This window comes from Euwallacea similis, chromosome 16 (genome assembly GCF_039881205.1).
Source record: "Euwallacea similis isolate ESF13 chromosome 16, ESF131.1, whole genome shotgun sequence".
NCBI classification, from domain to species: domain Eukaryota; kingdom Metazoa; phylum Arthropoda; class Insecta; order Coleoptera; family Curculionidae; genus Euwallacea; species Euwallacea similis.
The window spans coordinates 3594945-3611482 of NC_089624.1; the positions used below are offsets into that span (position 1 = coordinate 3594945).

Below are 16538 nucleotides of genomic sequence, written 5' to 3' on the forward strand. Positions count from 1 at the left end.
GCGGGTAGATGCAAAACGAAGCAATATTGGACATAGACAAATTTGCTTAAAACGCTTTATTTTTGGTTAAAAAGTTTTTGGTTAAGCATTGTACAATCATTTCTGAGACACCCTGTAGAACTATTTTAGTAAAAATTGAGAATAAAGATAATTCATTCAATTATGTAACTTTCCAGATCCATAGAATCTAAAGAAGATAATTCCTGTTCTAGCTTTGTAGGTCCTGAAGCAAATTTGAAGAAATTAAAACATTAAGTTTGGAATTTATATAATTTGCACAGACGTAGATATATTAAAAAAGAAAGGAAGTAATAAAATTACATAAAGGAAATTTGCCATCAAATCTGCTTTTAGATTATTCAGCTGGTTGCAAAAAAAATACATTACAGATATATAGAGAATGAAATTGTCGTAAATAACCGTAAAATGAAGTAGATGACTGAATAAAGTAAGCAAACATTTTTTACCGTTCTTTATTTACTTCATATTGATTGTATTCACTTGTGCATAAACACAAAAAATTCTAAGCTTAAACTATTTCTTGCAGAAAATAAATATTCTATTCAGTTATATGTATCTTGAGGATCGAAAAATTCGTATCTGCGTAAGATAATACACAGGGGATGAAAATCCCGATTGGCACAGTGACAGTTAAAAAGGTGGTCAAATTAGACAAAACTTGTGCATTTTAATTATGCATAATTAAGAATCCATCTTGAAACTAGAAATATAGATAAGTTTCTGAGATGCCTTGAAAATAGTGAACACACGAAAATTAAAAAAATTATTACTTTACGAAAACCATTAATCCGATTATGTGAAAACTTGGGTTACTGACATTTTTTGCGATGGCGCTTCGCATGAGATTAACTAACTTACTCGGTAGATATATTACTTAATTGGGTATTTCATATTACTTAATGGTGTACTTCAATACACGAATATATCATAATTTGCAACCATACAGGTTGCATCAATATTCCTCAACAACATCAATACTGATCTACATTACTCTACCTATATTTACCAATATGTTGGTTTTTCTTTATTTTATGTTGCATACCTCGTTAATTACAGCATTTTCCATATTATAACCGTACAGAAGCTTGATCATATATCAAGAACCAAGAATGTTTTACATATTTTATAGACGATTTAACTGTAGGGAGCGGAATGACTTGCACTCTTAGTACACATATGTATGTTGGTATGCATCATAAGTTGTAGAAATTTTATCTGAAATATTGTGTATCTAACGCGTATTGCAGTCATCCACAATAATCGTGAATAAGTATAACACTTTAGGCAAGTCATCAACTTAGAAAATGACGCAAACATTTGTTAACAGTCTGGGCGTGGTTCATTTTAGTGGATTTTTCGTCAAAAAAGAAATCAAATTTGACGGACACATAACATACGATATAATATACAGTATGATGCAAATATGTATATGGAATAAATTCATTGAAAATTCAGTGGTGTGGTTTTTGGAAAAACCCAGGGACACGTGGATTTTTTCTTGCGGCTTTTCTAGTAAAATCATGTACACGGGGTGACCCAAAAATGAGCTACGACCATCAACTTCATTTTTTCGAATTCTATTTTTGATTTCATTTTCGGATTCTACATCGAATTTTAAGCATGTTTCAAGTACCATGTCATATACCTAAACCCATCAGTTATCGAAAAATTTATTTCTAAACATATCAGTAACTAAGACAGCTCTTGGACCAGATGCATTTTGTATGGATGCCATTTTTTCCTTTTTAGCGTTCTAAGAATCGTCGATTGATGGAAATTATTGTCGGGTACGACCTTCCTGATGCTAGCATGAGGCTAACGCTAAAAAAGGAAAAATGGCATCCATACAAAGTGCATCTGGTCCAAGAGCTGTCTTAGTTACTGATATGTTTAGACGTAAATTTCATGATAACTGTTGGGTTTAAGTATAGGACATGGTACTTACAATGTAGAATCCGAAAATGAAATAAAAAATAGGGATTTTCATTTTAAAAAATGAAGTTGATGGTCATAACTCATTTTTGGGCCACCCTGCATACATGACTTTACCATAAAAAAAACTGCAAGAAAAAATAAAAATTCACGTGTCGCAGCCTTTTTCCAAAAACCACACTGATGAATTTTAAATGAATTTATTCCATACATGCGTCATACTGTATAACAAAAAATAAAATTACTTGCAGTATAACCGATTATTATCATCTACACATAATATCTCATTACCACAGTGACTCATGTAACCAACACACCGTTAATTTTCCTGCAATTAAAATAACTATGTCCCATATATATCTACATGTGGCAAAAAAAATGAGGAATTAATTTACCCGTTTTATGATATGATTGATGAACTTATTGATACAGGCCATATATAAGGAAACCGCAGGTAATATTGCCGAGTGGCAACTCTTGCCACCGCTTTTATAACTTCCTGCACACTATATGATAGAATAATCTAATTATTAAATGTTGTACAAAAAACTATTAAATATGCAGATTTCAAATTAGCGTCAATAAAATTAATAATATAGGTATTATATCTCACTCTTAAGCGATCAATAACGCTAACATCCTGTCAGATACTTTGCAAAACAAATTCTTTGGAGATAACGATTTAGAAGCATACGATTGTAGGTTTGGTGAAATGTTTACGAGGCACCTGATATTAAATCAGATTTCAAAAACGGGCCAAAGGAAGCCTTTTTAATTAACAAAATTAAATTTTAATGTTTCAAATATGTTAAGTTGGTGTACAAATTACGACAAAATATTTCCTGGACCGCCAAAGAATGATTTCACAACTCATATGTTGATAGGCTATTAAACGCAGGTGTCCAACAGCTTGCAAACCAATTTCTCATTCTAACTTACTGATCACATTTCCTTGGTATGAAAAGTGAAGAAATTCGGTGATTTATTAGTTATTTTTATTTAATAATTTATTACTATTTAATAACGCACCACGCACAAGTATGGGTTGTGGGAGCGGTGAAATTGTACTACCTCTATTCTCAGTTAAAACTAATTGAGAGTAACATTCACCCTTTACTAAGGGTTCGGACGAAAACTCTTATTAACATTCCAATAATAAACCTATGAGAGATAAAACTTTGACTTATTGTTACGATATCGGTGGTAAGTTTTGGTTTTCTGCACATTGCATGAGTCAGTTACCGTTTGAGTGGTTACCACCTGTAAAAATTATAGCCTTTCTCTATTCCCAGAGCAAAGTGCTTAAGTTTACCTCTGCAACTCAAAGCTTTTGCCTAAAAAATATCTGTAAAGGACTTAATTGGTTATCAGAAGACTAGGGAAATAAAAGTCCTACTTCCATTGAGAAAATTCGAGGATGGTCCAAGAAGCACCCGACCTGACATATGACCACTCCAGAAATTGTGGTCAAAATCCACAAAACTGTACTGGAAGACCGTCAGTTAAAATTGCGCGAGTTAGCAGACATTATAAGTGTTTCAAAAAGTACTATTTATCGCATTTTGACTGAATTATTAGATATGCGAAAGCTGTACGCAAGATGGGTGCCGCGATTACTCACAATTGAACGAAAAGGGAGTGTTTGGCAAAGTTTGGCAGCAATAAAGCCGACTTTTTGAGTCGATTCATAATCATGGATTAAACATGGGTCCATTATTTCACACCTGAGATGAAAGAGTAATCAAAACAATAAACTCAAAGGGAGAATCGACTCTAAAGAAGGCAAAAATCGTTCCATCTGCAGAAAAGTTGATGACGTCAGCTTTTTGGGATACACGTGGAATAATTTTTATTGATTATCTCCCTAAAGAAAAAATAATAAATGGAGAATATTATATAAATTTATTGTAGCATTTGAGTGAAAAAATTAGGAAAAAGCGAGCTTATTTGGCGAAAAAGAAAATCTTGTTTTATCAAGACAACGCACAAGTCAAAACTTCCATCATCGCGATGGCCAAAACCAATCAGCTTGATTTAAAATTCTTTCCTCACCCATCCTATTCGCCAGATTTAGCTCCCTCGGATTATTTTCTATTTACAAACTTAAAAAAATGACTTGGTGAAAAGAGATTTGCCGATAATGAAGAGGTGGAGTCTGAAGTTGATACCTATTTTGAAACATTCGAAGCTTCTTACTACAATATACAGGGTGTCCTGAAAATCAATATCAAAAATGGTATCACGAGATTATTTGGGTCAAAACATTAAGATTTAGGTCAAAAGTTATTTGAAGAAAGTTTCTCGTTTAGATGCTATTGGCGGTCAAAGTTCTTGAAAAAAAACATACTTTTTGCTATATCTCGAGAATGCTTCAATGGATTTTAATGAATCCCATTGTGTATTTATTCATTAGTACAGGGATTATTTTTATGTAACATTCATGTCTTTTCGCAATGTAAAAGTGGTAAATTCTTAGCCATCTTCATACAAAAATTATCAGAACTTTTTGTTGCATAGCTGCATCGTGTCGTTTTTTTTTTGATGATACATTAGCCCTTTTTCCAACTTTTCTATCTCTTGGAAATTTCTCGTACGGTTAACATTTCACGTCGAAAAAAATTATTTTCTTTTCTCACACAGAACAACAACTTGCCATTCCTTCGATAATTATCGACACTTGTCGATGTGAACGCTGATCACTCATCGAAAATGTCATAAAAGTTAATCAAAATTTTTTTACGTTTCTTTTGAGTCACTTTGAATATCTGCTATAATTTTTTTAATTATTGAATTTTTCATATTTATCTTTTTTTATAGTTCATTTAAATTGTTTCTTTATTTTAAACTTTTTTTTATGAATTCAGTCTCTTGATTAATTTTTATGACATTTTCCATAAGCGACGTTAGATGATGAAAAATAAATTTTTTCAAAATAAAAAAATATTTATTGTCATTTTTGGCGAAACTTTAAAGAAACCTTTAATCATAAATAGAAAGTTTAGCGTAGGCGCTTCAAGAAACTGACGAATGATAATGACGAAATACGCAAAGAAAACAAATCAGCTTTTCATTCGCATAAGCTTACCAGCTCTCCTTTGATCATTCTCAAAAAATTAAATAATTGTTCTTGTATGTAAGCCTTTTCTTTGCGGTATTCAATGAATAATAAAGCCATTATAATATGAGAAATTCCAAATACGGCAATAACTAACCACTCCTTTTTGGACGAGTATAGCCACATAAATAACAAACACAATACTGAAATCAAGGACATAGTGTTTGCATTGATAAATTAAATAAAATGCTACTGAAGGGTCACTACCCTGCACCTATTAATCATTCACAATTTTAATCGTCTCTCTTACCTAATGTTACATAATACAAATTTTGCTGTATAATGAAGTTATTTAGCAGCGAAAGTCTGGTCAGGTTATAGCAGCCAATAATTATTGATCTACAAGCTTTTTTTCATTATTGTTTTACCAAATACAACTACCTATTCAAAGATATGTCGTGATCGTGAGATAGTGTCTTGTCCATTATCTAGGTTACTATTGAATCAAATTATGAGGTCCATAATTTACAATAAAGCTCTGCACTTTTACTTTCATTTGGTGTATCGATTACCTACTTCCAATAACCGCGTGAACTATAACAATAATAATGCAAAATCGGCTCATATTAATCATTCATCGTCTTATTTGACGAATTGCTATTACCGCGACCAAACCTTGTCTTACTGTGCTGATACGTGCCGAAAACGTGTAATAGTGTGTAATAACGTGTAATAGGCAGTTGTAATCGATTTTCAGTTATCAGCCAATTTGAATTTCTAATCGTTCGTCACAAATGACTTCGAATGGATATGCATTACGTGTTTCCTGGATTTTAACAAAATTTCAGAACAGCACTTTTACTTTCATCCTAAATCTTTTCACTGGCAATAAGTATTGCCATTTCCAAGGCATTGCACTTGAGACCTTTAAGTGGATTGATTGCATCTAAAAACAATTCAACAGGTCACACTTTCATTTTTATTGCTTTTATACTGTTCGAGATACACACGCAAAACTTATTTGCCTCGCTGTATTGGCTTATGCAAGAACAAAAACAAGAAACAACTTTTCAGTTAATTCTGAATATTAAATTATTTGAATTATCCATATTTGCTTTAAATAAAACAAAAACAGCACAAATTGAATTAACGTTTTAATGATGTGTTTTGCATATTAGCTCAGAAGATTCGACGCACGTGGGCAAATATGCCTCTTTGTCTTGTTCTGGCTCTTGACCCAGGAGCAATATCAAAGAAAGCAACTATTAGATTTTCTCATTTTTTTGCCAGTGGGAGCTTTTAATGAAAAATAGTCATAGATGATAATATTTCTTAAAATACTTACCAGTATTTTGCTTTATTGTCTTTATTAATTCTCAGTAGATTTAACAAAAGCTGCCATTCTTCCTTGGACATATCGCGGACTTAAACACGGCCTTGTGTACAGCTTTGTTATGGTCATTGGCTTCCATACGCTCTTGTTACTTGAAATGTTTGCATAAATGAATTCGAAATTTGAGTTAATGGACCCTACATGTAAATATAATAAATTCCTCTCACTTTTTGTTTTATTAATAAGTAATGGTCCGTAGGTACCTTAATCACTATTTATAATTCCATAAAGCTGCATTATATTTCACTTAAGCTCAAAACTAATTTAAGCTGAAAGTAAACTTCAACCATGTATGAAGAACAGATTTGACCTGTAAAAAATATGAGATGTTTGCATCCTGTCAGTAGATATTCAAATTAACTCTCTTTTAGTATAGATTAACACAAGTTGAACCATCTGGGATTGCTTCAAAGACCTCGAGTTTACTCACTTTAACTTACCTTAGATTGATTTAGGTGAACTTTACTTCATCTGAAAAATTACAAGTTTGTTTAGGGGTCCAAAATATGGAGGAAAGGAGCACTGTTAGGTGACTGGGAAGTGGGAAGTAGAAACGGGAGAAAGGAGAAGGTCATTAAGATGCGTTAGGAAGAAGGTGGACTTTTATGTTTTGAATCATACATTATTCTGGGAATTTGATGAGAAAGGAGATATGCGGACGTGGCAAAATGGAAAGAATGAGAGCTAAATAGAGAGGATATGATGGATAATAAAGATAATAAAGCAATTAGGTAACTTTAGCTTATATAATGATTTTTTTATGGATAGGTACTAAATACGAGGATGACACAAAAAACTGAAGCTGTTAAAGAAAACAAGAAAATAGAGATTATTGAAACGGAAAAAGAGAATGTGAGGGTGTGACAGCGGCAGGAAGCAGTAAAGCAAATAACTGGAAGCAGTAGGGGACGAAGTAATGACTTTAACAACAAGATTTTTAAGTTAATCTTAGAACAATCGAAAATATGCCCTGTTTCGGAAAGGAACATTTTGTAGATATGTATGTGGGATTCTTAGGTCAAGTAGATCTAATCCTTTTGTAGATATGTAAACTTCTCCATTTTTACGACAAAGTCGAGGCACGATCAGGAAATCTTTGAGTTGTATATAGGGTATTTCAAATTCGATTCTCACCATTGGGATCATGGAAACTAGAGGAGATACGAAGAAGTTTAAGTGGAGGCAAAGTTGCGTAATCTACCGCTTGATCGAATACCATTTTCAAAACTTTAATTTTCCGAGTACTTCCGAAGATATCCGAGAAAAACTAAAAATTGGAGAATCCATTTTTATTTTTTTTTAGTGTTATTTGACAAGGAAGATTAAATCCGTAAGTACATTTTCATTGCCACTTTTTCTCAGCTACACTATGACATATTCAGATTTGCCATCCGAAGTTTCGTCTTTCGGCTACCATTATCAACTTTATTTTTTCTTATGGGCGCCATATTGGATTTTTCGATAGAAAAATAGTGCGTTTCATTCTGATTTCATTGATATAAAACTTCTTATAATTTACTTTTTTAAAAGCCAAAATATTTAAATAAAAAGATATATTACATAGTTGGCCTTGACTTCACCGAAAAACTTTCTTTTGTTCGCATTATATGACAGAACTCCTCAAACGAGATTAGAGCGGGCGCAGATTTCCAATGAAAATGAGCTTCAGAAGTGAAGAGAAACGAGATATGTTAAGACTTTATTACAAATTTGATAGGAACAGTACGAGAAAACAGCTCAAATGTATTTTGAGTTATATCCGGAAAGACAACAGCCGCATAAAACTTTAGATGAACATTTCCAAAGCATCAAACTCACCAAACTGACGAAAAACCTAAAATAAAGTATGGAAGCAGAATGGAAGAAGATTTTCAAAGGTACGAAACTCAACTAAATATTGATCCAAAGTTTTAAATAATGTTTTATGCGGCTGTTGTCTTTCCGGCTATAACTCAAAATACATTTGAGCTGTTTTCGTACTGTTCCTATCAAATTTGTAATAAAGTCTTAACATATCTCGTTTCTCTTCACTTCTGAAGCTCATTTTCATTGGAAATCTGCGCAGGCTCTAATCTCGTTTGAGGAGTTCTGTCATATAATGCGAATAAAAGAAAGTCTTTCGATGAAGTCAAGGCCAACTATGTAATATATCTTTTTATTTAAATATTTTGGCTTTTAAAAAAGTAAATTATAAGAAGTTTTATATCAATGAAATCAGAATGAAGTGCACTATTTTTCTATCGAAAAATCCAATATGGCGCCCATAAGAAAAAATAAAGTTGATAATGGTAGCCGAAAGACGAAACGTCGGATGGCAAATCTGAATATGTCATCATGTAGCTGAGAAAAAGTGGCAACGAAAATGTGCTTACGGATTTAACCTTCCTTATCAAATAACACTAAAAAAAAATAAAAATAGATTCTCCAATTTTTAGTTTTTCTCGGATATCTTCGGAAGTACTCGGAAAATTAAAGTTTTGAAAATGGTATTCGATCAAGCGGTAGATTACGCAACTTTGCCTCCACTTAAACTTCTTCGTATCTCCTCTAGTTTCCAAGATCCCAATGGTGAGGGTCGAATTTGAAATACCCTGTATAGTGATAGTGCTAATACTGTTAATTAGGTTAGGTCTGTTAATTTAAGATGAAAGAGTTGTGAGGGGGCTGATGTTGCCCCTATAGGACGCCTATGTATGTCGCAACTGGTTAGAAGTATTTTCGTCAATTAAGAGGGTTTCGCAATCGTTATCTTCATGCGATTCTGCTATTTTATGATTAACGTCTAACCACCCTTTGTCGGTATTTGTGGGAAAGGATAGCCGCGCTTTGTCGGCATCTATGGAAATGTACCGATGAAGTGTTATCAGTACCACGGTAACGTCGCAGGTGGTGTCATAAATCGGTAATTGCTTTCTAGCCAGGGTACGACACTGTTTTAATTACTCTTAGTTCTGTCTGGACATCCACTGGATTTATGTCCTTTAAGTCCACAATTGAAACAGTTTGTGGGTTTTCCTCTTCGATCATGATGCTCTTCTTTTTTTTTTCTTTCGAGTGGCTCACCAGAACTATTATCCGCAAGCAGAATTTAAAGTGTATCCGTTAATATCAATAAACCCTTAGACAACTTTAGAAAAACCTACATGTAGATTTTTCTAACGTTGTCTAGGGTTTTAACCCTAGAATACTAATACTCGTAAAATTTACGACGCCCAATTATTTTCTCTCAAATTTGGCAACAACAGCAAATTTTGTAGATATGGGTTTGCCAGTAGCTTCCTCATTTTTGCTGTACTAAACGTTGGTCGATACGCTTCAATTAAATTTTGTGCACAACTTTGTGAATCACCCATCTCGTCGTAAATATTACGACGCTTTAGTGTTATCGTCTTGTCAGCAATAAGACAAACAGGAGAATTGTTTCGATCATATGAAATTACGTTTCTTACGGTTCTAGTTGCAATATAAATAATAGAGTAAAGCTAAGCTTTTTTTTATTTTGTATATTGCAAAATGTCAAATAAGCCACTTACTCCATTGCAAATGCAACAAGAAATAGAAAGGATTATGAATGGAGAAGATGACTACAATGAACCATACGAAGATAGTGGAAATGATTGGGAGGAAGACCACTTAGAGAGGGAATTGCTGCATTCTGACAGCAGTTTAGATGAATCTGACGTCATTGAGGAAGAATATCTCGTGCCAATAAAAGAACCTCAAAATGAAGCTTCATCGTCATCATCAGACTATCAACCTTTAGCAAAATTACGTAGAAAAGATTCTAATATTGTTTTCCCCAAAAAAGTAAATTTAAAAGGTAAGAATGGTCATAAGTGGACATCTAAACAGCCAATTTTGTCAAAAAGAGTCAGTTCAAGGAACATTATTCATTTTATACCGGGCAACAAAGGCGAATCTCGTAACTGTTCTTCTATAAAGGAATGCTTTTTGCATTTCTTCTATGATAATGTCCTTGAAATAATTATTCGTCACACCAACGAAGAGATTGTCAGACAGAGTTCCAAATACGCTACCAGTTCCGCAACTGTGACAAACATTTGCAAAGATGAGTTACTAGCCTTACTTGGAATATTGATTTTTTCTGCGGCCAAAAAAGACAATCATCTAAATACTAAACACATGTTTGAAGGGACGGTTTCGGGATCTTTCTATCGTGCCTGTATGAGTAGAGAACGTTTTGCGTTTCTAGTAAACTGTCTCAGATTTGACGATAAAATTACCAAAGAGGAACGAAAGAAAAGCGACTCCTTCACTTATATTCATCAGATATGGAATATGCTTATGGAGATATGCAGAAGCTCCTATACTCCAGCATCTTATCTGACGATAGATGAACAACTGTTAGGATTCAGAGGAAGGTGTCCATTTCGAATGTATATACCCAACAAGCCATCAAAGTACGGCATCAAGATAGTCATGTTATGCGATTCGTTATCGAAATATATGATTGATGCCAATCCATACTTGGGAAAAAGCACCAATACTGGTGGTCTGCCTCTTGATAATTTTTATGTGAAAGAATGAACAAAATCGATCCATGGTAGTAATCGTAATATTACCATGGATAACTGGTTTACGTCAGTTCCTCTGGAGGATGAACTTCTGGAACAGCCGTATAAATTAACAATTATAGGGACTCTTAGAAAAAATTAAAAAAATTCCACCAGAACTACTGAACACTGACAATAGACCACGAGAAACATCCATGTTTTGCTTTTATAAAAACAAAACATTAGTTTCTTATTTACCAAAACCTAATAAAATAGTGATGTTACTTTCTACAATGCATGAAGGTGCCACAATTAGTGAAAATGGAAAACCGGACATAATTATAAATTATAATGAAACAAAGGCGGGAGTAGATACTTTCAATCAGTTATGCAGTAATATGAACTGCTCCAGAAAGACACGAAGATGGCCACTTTGTGTTTTTTATGGAATGATTAACATAGCTACTATCAACTCATTTGTGATATACTGTGATAATACATACAAAGTTAATAACAAACCAGTTTCTCGATTCCAGTATATGTTTGAATTGGGAAAAATTCTTGCTGAACCATGGATGCGTCAAAGATTAGATATATTTAATTTACGTCGCAATATTCGGGAGAATATATGTATGTAAGGAAAAAATATTTCCTTCTTAAAAAAATTAAAAAAAACACGAATTTAGGCAAGACTTCTTTATTCGACCAAGATTGGGAAAAGAATGCCCCCCTCATACAAGGTGTCGGAGACATTCCCGCGCATCTGTTTTCCTTCAAAAGATAATCGCTAAACCTTCTACATTCTTCCCACGCTTACATCCCTTAGTCATTCTCTTCACACCCCCATATGATAAACAAACCCTCTTTATCTTTTAAGGCAACGATCTACTTTAACTAGTACAAGTTTAGTCAATCTCCAATGGGCACTCATAGGTGTCTGTGACATACCACATATGCCCAAGGATAAGACGTAGCTCCATCCTTGTAAGATAACAGGTTTATTGCTCTTGCCTTAAATGAATTAATAACCAACCCCGTATCACCTTCTATATGAAAGCTCACATGTACATGAAATCTTGGACATAAAACCTGTTCCTGAATCGGTTGATCCTATTGAAAAGAAACGAACCGTATGTTTCTTTTGCCCTAGTCGTCTGAGAAAAATGATAACAAATTTTTGTGTACAATGTAAACGAGCAATTTGCAGAACACACAACAGAAATTGTTGCCCGGAATGTCCATTTTCTTAATATTTAAAACTTTTTTTGAACTATATGTATAATATTTTGTTATAGCAGAACTTTGTTAATCTCTATTGGAAAATAAATTTTCTTTTTGAAAGTTGTACATTATTGTGAAGTCGTAAATTTTACGACGTATTAGTATTACAGTATATACAAAACATATTAGTATTCTAGAGTTAATAGGGTTTATTGATATTAACGGATACATTTTTTGGATTTCTGCTTGCGGAAGAGTTCTGATGAGCCACTTGAAAGAAAGAGGACCTTCTAAATTCGGGGCACTCTTAAATACTAAAACTAAGGGTAATTAAACAGTGTCGTACCCTGGCTAGAAAGCAATGACCGACTTATGACACCACCTGCGACGTTACCGTGGTACTGATAACACTTGGTCGGTACATTCTCATAGATGCCGACAAAGCGCGGCCAGACTTCTCATCAACACCGACAAAGGGCGGCTATTCTTTCCCACAAGTACCGACAAAGGGTGGTTAGACGTTAATCATAAAATATCAGAATCGCATGAAGATAAGGATTGCAAAACCCTCTTAATTGACGAAAATACTTCTAACTAGGTTGCGACATACATAGGCGTCCTATAGGGGCACATCAGCCCCCTCACAACTTTTTCATCTTAAACTAACAGGCCTAACCTAATCAACAATATTAGCACTATCACTATATACAATTCGAAGATTTCCTGATCGTGCCTCGACTTTGTCGTAAAAATAGAGAAGTTTTTACATACATAACGGGTCGCATTTTGAACATTTGACAAAATAATTTTTTCGTTGTAAAAATCGCAAAATTCAAGTGGCTGCAATTTTGGAATGGCTAAACGGAATGAGCTGAAACTTCATAGATAAAAAGGTCTTTGCATGCCCTTTAAAATTAGGTATCACTCGAACCCCCATTCTATTTAAGATTTTAGGAGTGAGTCGCCCCCTGCTCAAGGGGATGAAGATAGGGGATTGGACATAAGCTCAAAAACTTTCCCCCTCGACATCTCAATTTACGTGTTTTTGGAAATTTTAAAACAATAGATAATTCAAGAGTTGTTTAGGGTGGTTCATTTTGAAATGAAAGCACTATATTTCCGTAAGCGCAAGATTTTACAGTCTTTTGACAAGAACTTTTCATTTCCGGGATATTGCCCACGTTTTTGGAAACGCCCTGCATGCACGCGTCTATATGAACTTGAGATTAAACGCTTGTCTTTAAGAGTAAAATCGGACTGTCTTTGTAAAGGAATCTGCTTGACTATTTAACTTAAACTAAACATAAAGAAAGACATAATTAATCATTTTCCCAGGCTAGCTGAGTTTGAAGTAAAGGTGCATGATCTCAGTCTAGACTAAACCTATACAAAATAGATATTAATTTTAAAGACGATTGACGCTAACTAGGTAGTCTTAAAAGGTAATCGATTGCAGGACTAAATTTAGGATTATGTATAAACAAATTAATTAAACAAAAAAAAAACGATCTTCGATGGATTTATTGAGTACACAATTCCTAACAACTTGATCCACATACCTGGTATGTGCACGTAATTGAGGCACTAGCGAAAGTAACGATTTATTACCAATACAACGACACTGCTTAAATATTTAAACAAAGACCACTGCAATGGAAGTCCAAAGGCAGCAAACTAGTCAATTAACACTTTCAATAAAAAAAGAACCATTTCCTAGGTATTTATTACCTCATGGACGTAAGCAAAGCGGCCCTCCGATGCATGGGTCATGCTTGTTGAAAGTGGACAGGAAGCCCACCCAAACCGGTAATAATTATTAATTTATTTCCCAATTATTACCGGTCAACAATCTTATGGTAATCTAGCAGGGAAACTTGGGCTTATTACGAGGACCAATTAACATTATTTTTAAATCACGTGAGGAATGCAAAATAAAGCATCAGGCAAATTTCTAGTCGAGTTTCGATACGTTTTGTTATTTATGCGACTAACGTATTTATTTCCTGATTCTGATTATTGACATTCACATGATAGAAGCCGTTTTCTCCTATCATTTTTTCATATACATATCTTGTGTGCAACAACTCGAGCGAAATTGATTTTCCGTTATCATTAAACGTGGAATGTTACCGCAGAAGATTGCATAAACAATTTTGATGATTTTCTCGGTTTTCATGAGGAGATATGGAAACTTGATCATATTACTAACTCTCGACCTACAAAAATCCCCGTATAAAGACAATTTTATAGCCTATTCATTCTACAAACAGAAAAATGGCCGAGATACAATCATCCATGGTACACTTAATAGCATGTTATGATTATGAAACATTACATCCAATACATGTTTTTGGCCTATTATTAGCCTAGAAAAATCACGTGTGCGGGTTTATTTGAGTTATTCCAATCGATGTTTTATCTCGTTGACCCTGATGGCTTGTTTATAATAAGTGAATGGCAAAACGGATGTTTTACGGGGTGACAAAGTATTTGATTGAATTCTATGTAACACGTAGGAGATCAAGTGCAGATTTTTTGCTCGGAGAGTTTCACGGCCTTGGAGCAAAAAAAATCATAAACACAATTAATTGGCAAAAATAATTTACACAAAAATTTATACTGCAACTTATTACGCCAGGCTGATTGCTTTAAAGAGAAAGCATCTTCTTCATGTTTGCTATTCTTGAACCTGAACTTGAATTCCTCGGTGATCGATTACGGAGCTTAAAAGCTCCATGGTGAATTGAATGAAGCTACCTACCATCAGGCCGGTTAATGGCATTTAAAACCCAAAGCAGAGGTTTTTAATTCTCCTACGTTGGCGTTTCAATTGACCTATGCTATTATAGTTGTCGTAGGTCATTGTTACAGAATATTTTTCTGAGATCGATTCACTTTAGAAAATTAGGGTCGCTCTGTCCCATATGATGATAGAGTTCTTGACGAATAAACAAATTCGATTATGCAATCAAAGGAGACCCAGATCCAGTACCATATATGCAGGCTCCGATTAAAAAGAAGGCAATAAGATATCATTGCGGTTTTAATTGGTTGATTGAAGCAATATGGACAGTATGTCTAAGTCAACCTCATTGGGACGATTAAAGAATTCAGACATACCTAATGCAATAGACTGATCTATTAAACACACCTAAAGGGTTTTGAATGTAAGAGTTAACGCAAAGAAAGAATTTTGTATTCTATTCGCTTTTTATAATGTAGAAGCTTATTGATACTGCTACATAGTTCAACAGCATATTCAAATCTATTTCAGGCTTCAGCGACTTATTAGGTAATTGGAGACTTTTTGGTAAATTTTTGTCGATATCTGAACGTCCACGTTTGAGAATTTCAAAGTTAGAAAATACTTTTCCTATATTCATTTTCTCCTTCCAAGAATTTAGCTTCTTCCTGTTAACTTTCTAGGAGTTCTTGGAGCTTTGCAATAGTTTTTCAAATCAATACAATTTTTGATCTGGTTTTTGAAGAGTTTGGAAGTTTTATATTTTCGATAAATCATTCCTGTGATTCTCTATTCAAGTGGATTTTCAGAATGCTTATTTGTTATATTAAAATCAGCATTTTCACCAATTTGGGATTATTAAAATATAATTTTCCCTATTTGAATTTATACGAAATCCAGTTTGATAGATTTAGCCGAATTAGTTCTATGTTGCATTTTTATCATGAATCCTGGAAAATCTTCCACATTTTTTTTTGTACGAGCAAAATGTTCAATAAGACACTTGATCAAATGTTTTGGTGACTAAGTAGTGTGAGATTCACCGAAGAGACTGCCCACTAAAAACCTTGGGATTCCTGTTAACCCATCCCGCTAGAGCCCGGGATTATCTCTGAAAAATCTTTCTATCTCGTAGTTTTAGAACATGTAAACCTAGTTATTGTACTTGCAAAAGGTCTTTGGGATATCTCATAAAGTTGTAGAGCTTCCTAATTTCTCTTCAGTGACCTTCAAAAAACATTTAAACTTTTGAACAAGTTTCATTCGTAAAGTTCTATTTGACATAATTTTTCAGTTCTTTGTTCCATTGTTTGGTTTTCTTCTTCCTAGAATTATCCGAGCTTTAGGGATACGGTTTCAAAATTTCTAAAACGGTTATGTATATTATCTGATTTCTTCTCACTTTCCTTACCATCTTAATTTTTCTTTATCTTCAAACCTTTTGAAATGCGCTTAGGGCTTTAAGGTTTTAGGGTCCTTGGCTGAGTCCAAAGTTGGAGAACCTACCAAGACATTTGATGTGGGTTTTGATGTTCCTAAAAATTTGATTTTTTTGAGGTGTTAATTTTTGATAAATCACACAATTCTCAAGAAACCGATACTCTGGAAACTGCATTTTTTTTTTGTTTCTTCTCTCCCTATAAATTTTTCTCTTTTTTC

The 16538-nt window shown here is 33.8% G+C and overlaps 1 protein-coding gene across 1 annotated transcript; it reads left to right on the forward strand.

Annotated features, from left to right (window-relative positions):
• The first annotated feature begins 9968 nt into the window (after nucleotides 1-9968).
• On the forward strand, nucleotides 9969-10949 carry LOC136413962 (piggyBac transposable element-derived protein 4-like). The gene has a single exon (XM_066397737.1). The coding sequence runs from the start codon at nucleotides 9969-9971 to the stop codon at nucleotides 10947-10949; it is 981 nt and encodes a 326-aa protein (XP_066253834.1).
• Nucleotides 10950-16538: the final 5589 nt, after the last annotated feature.

Bases quoted from the DNA above. Each gene is read 5' to 3' on its own strand.
- LOC136413962 (XM_066397737.1), top strand. From the start codon at position 9,969: ATGAATGGAGAAGATGACTACAATGAACCATACGAAGATAGTGGAAAT.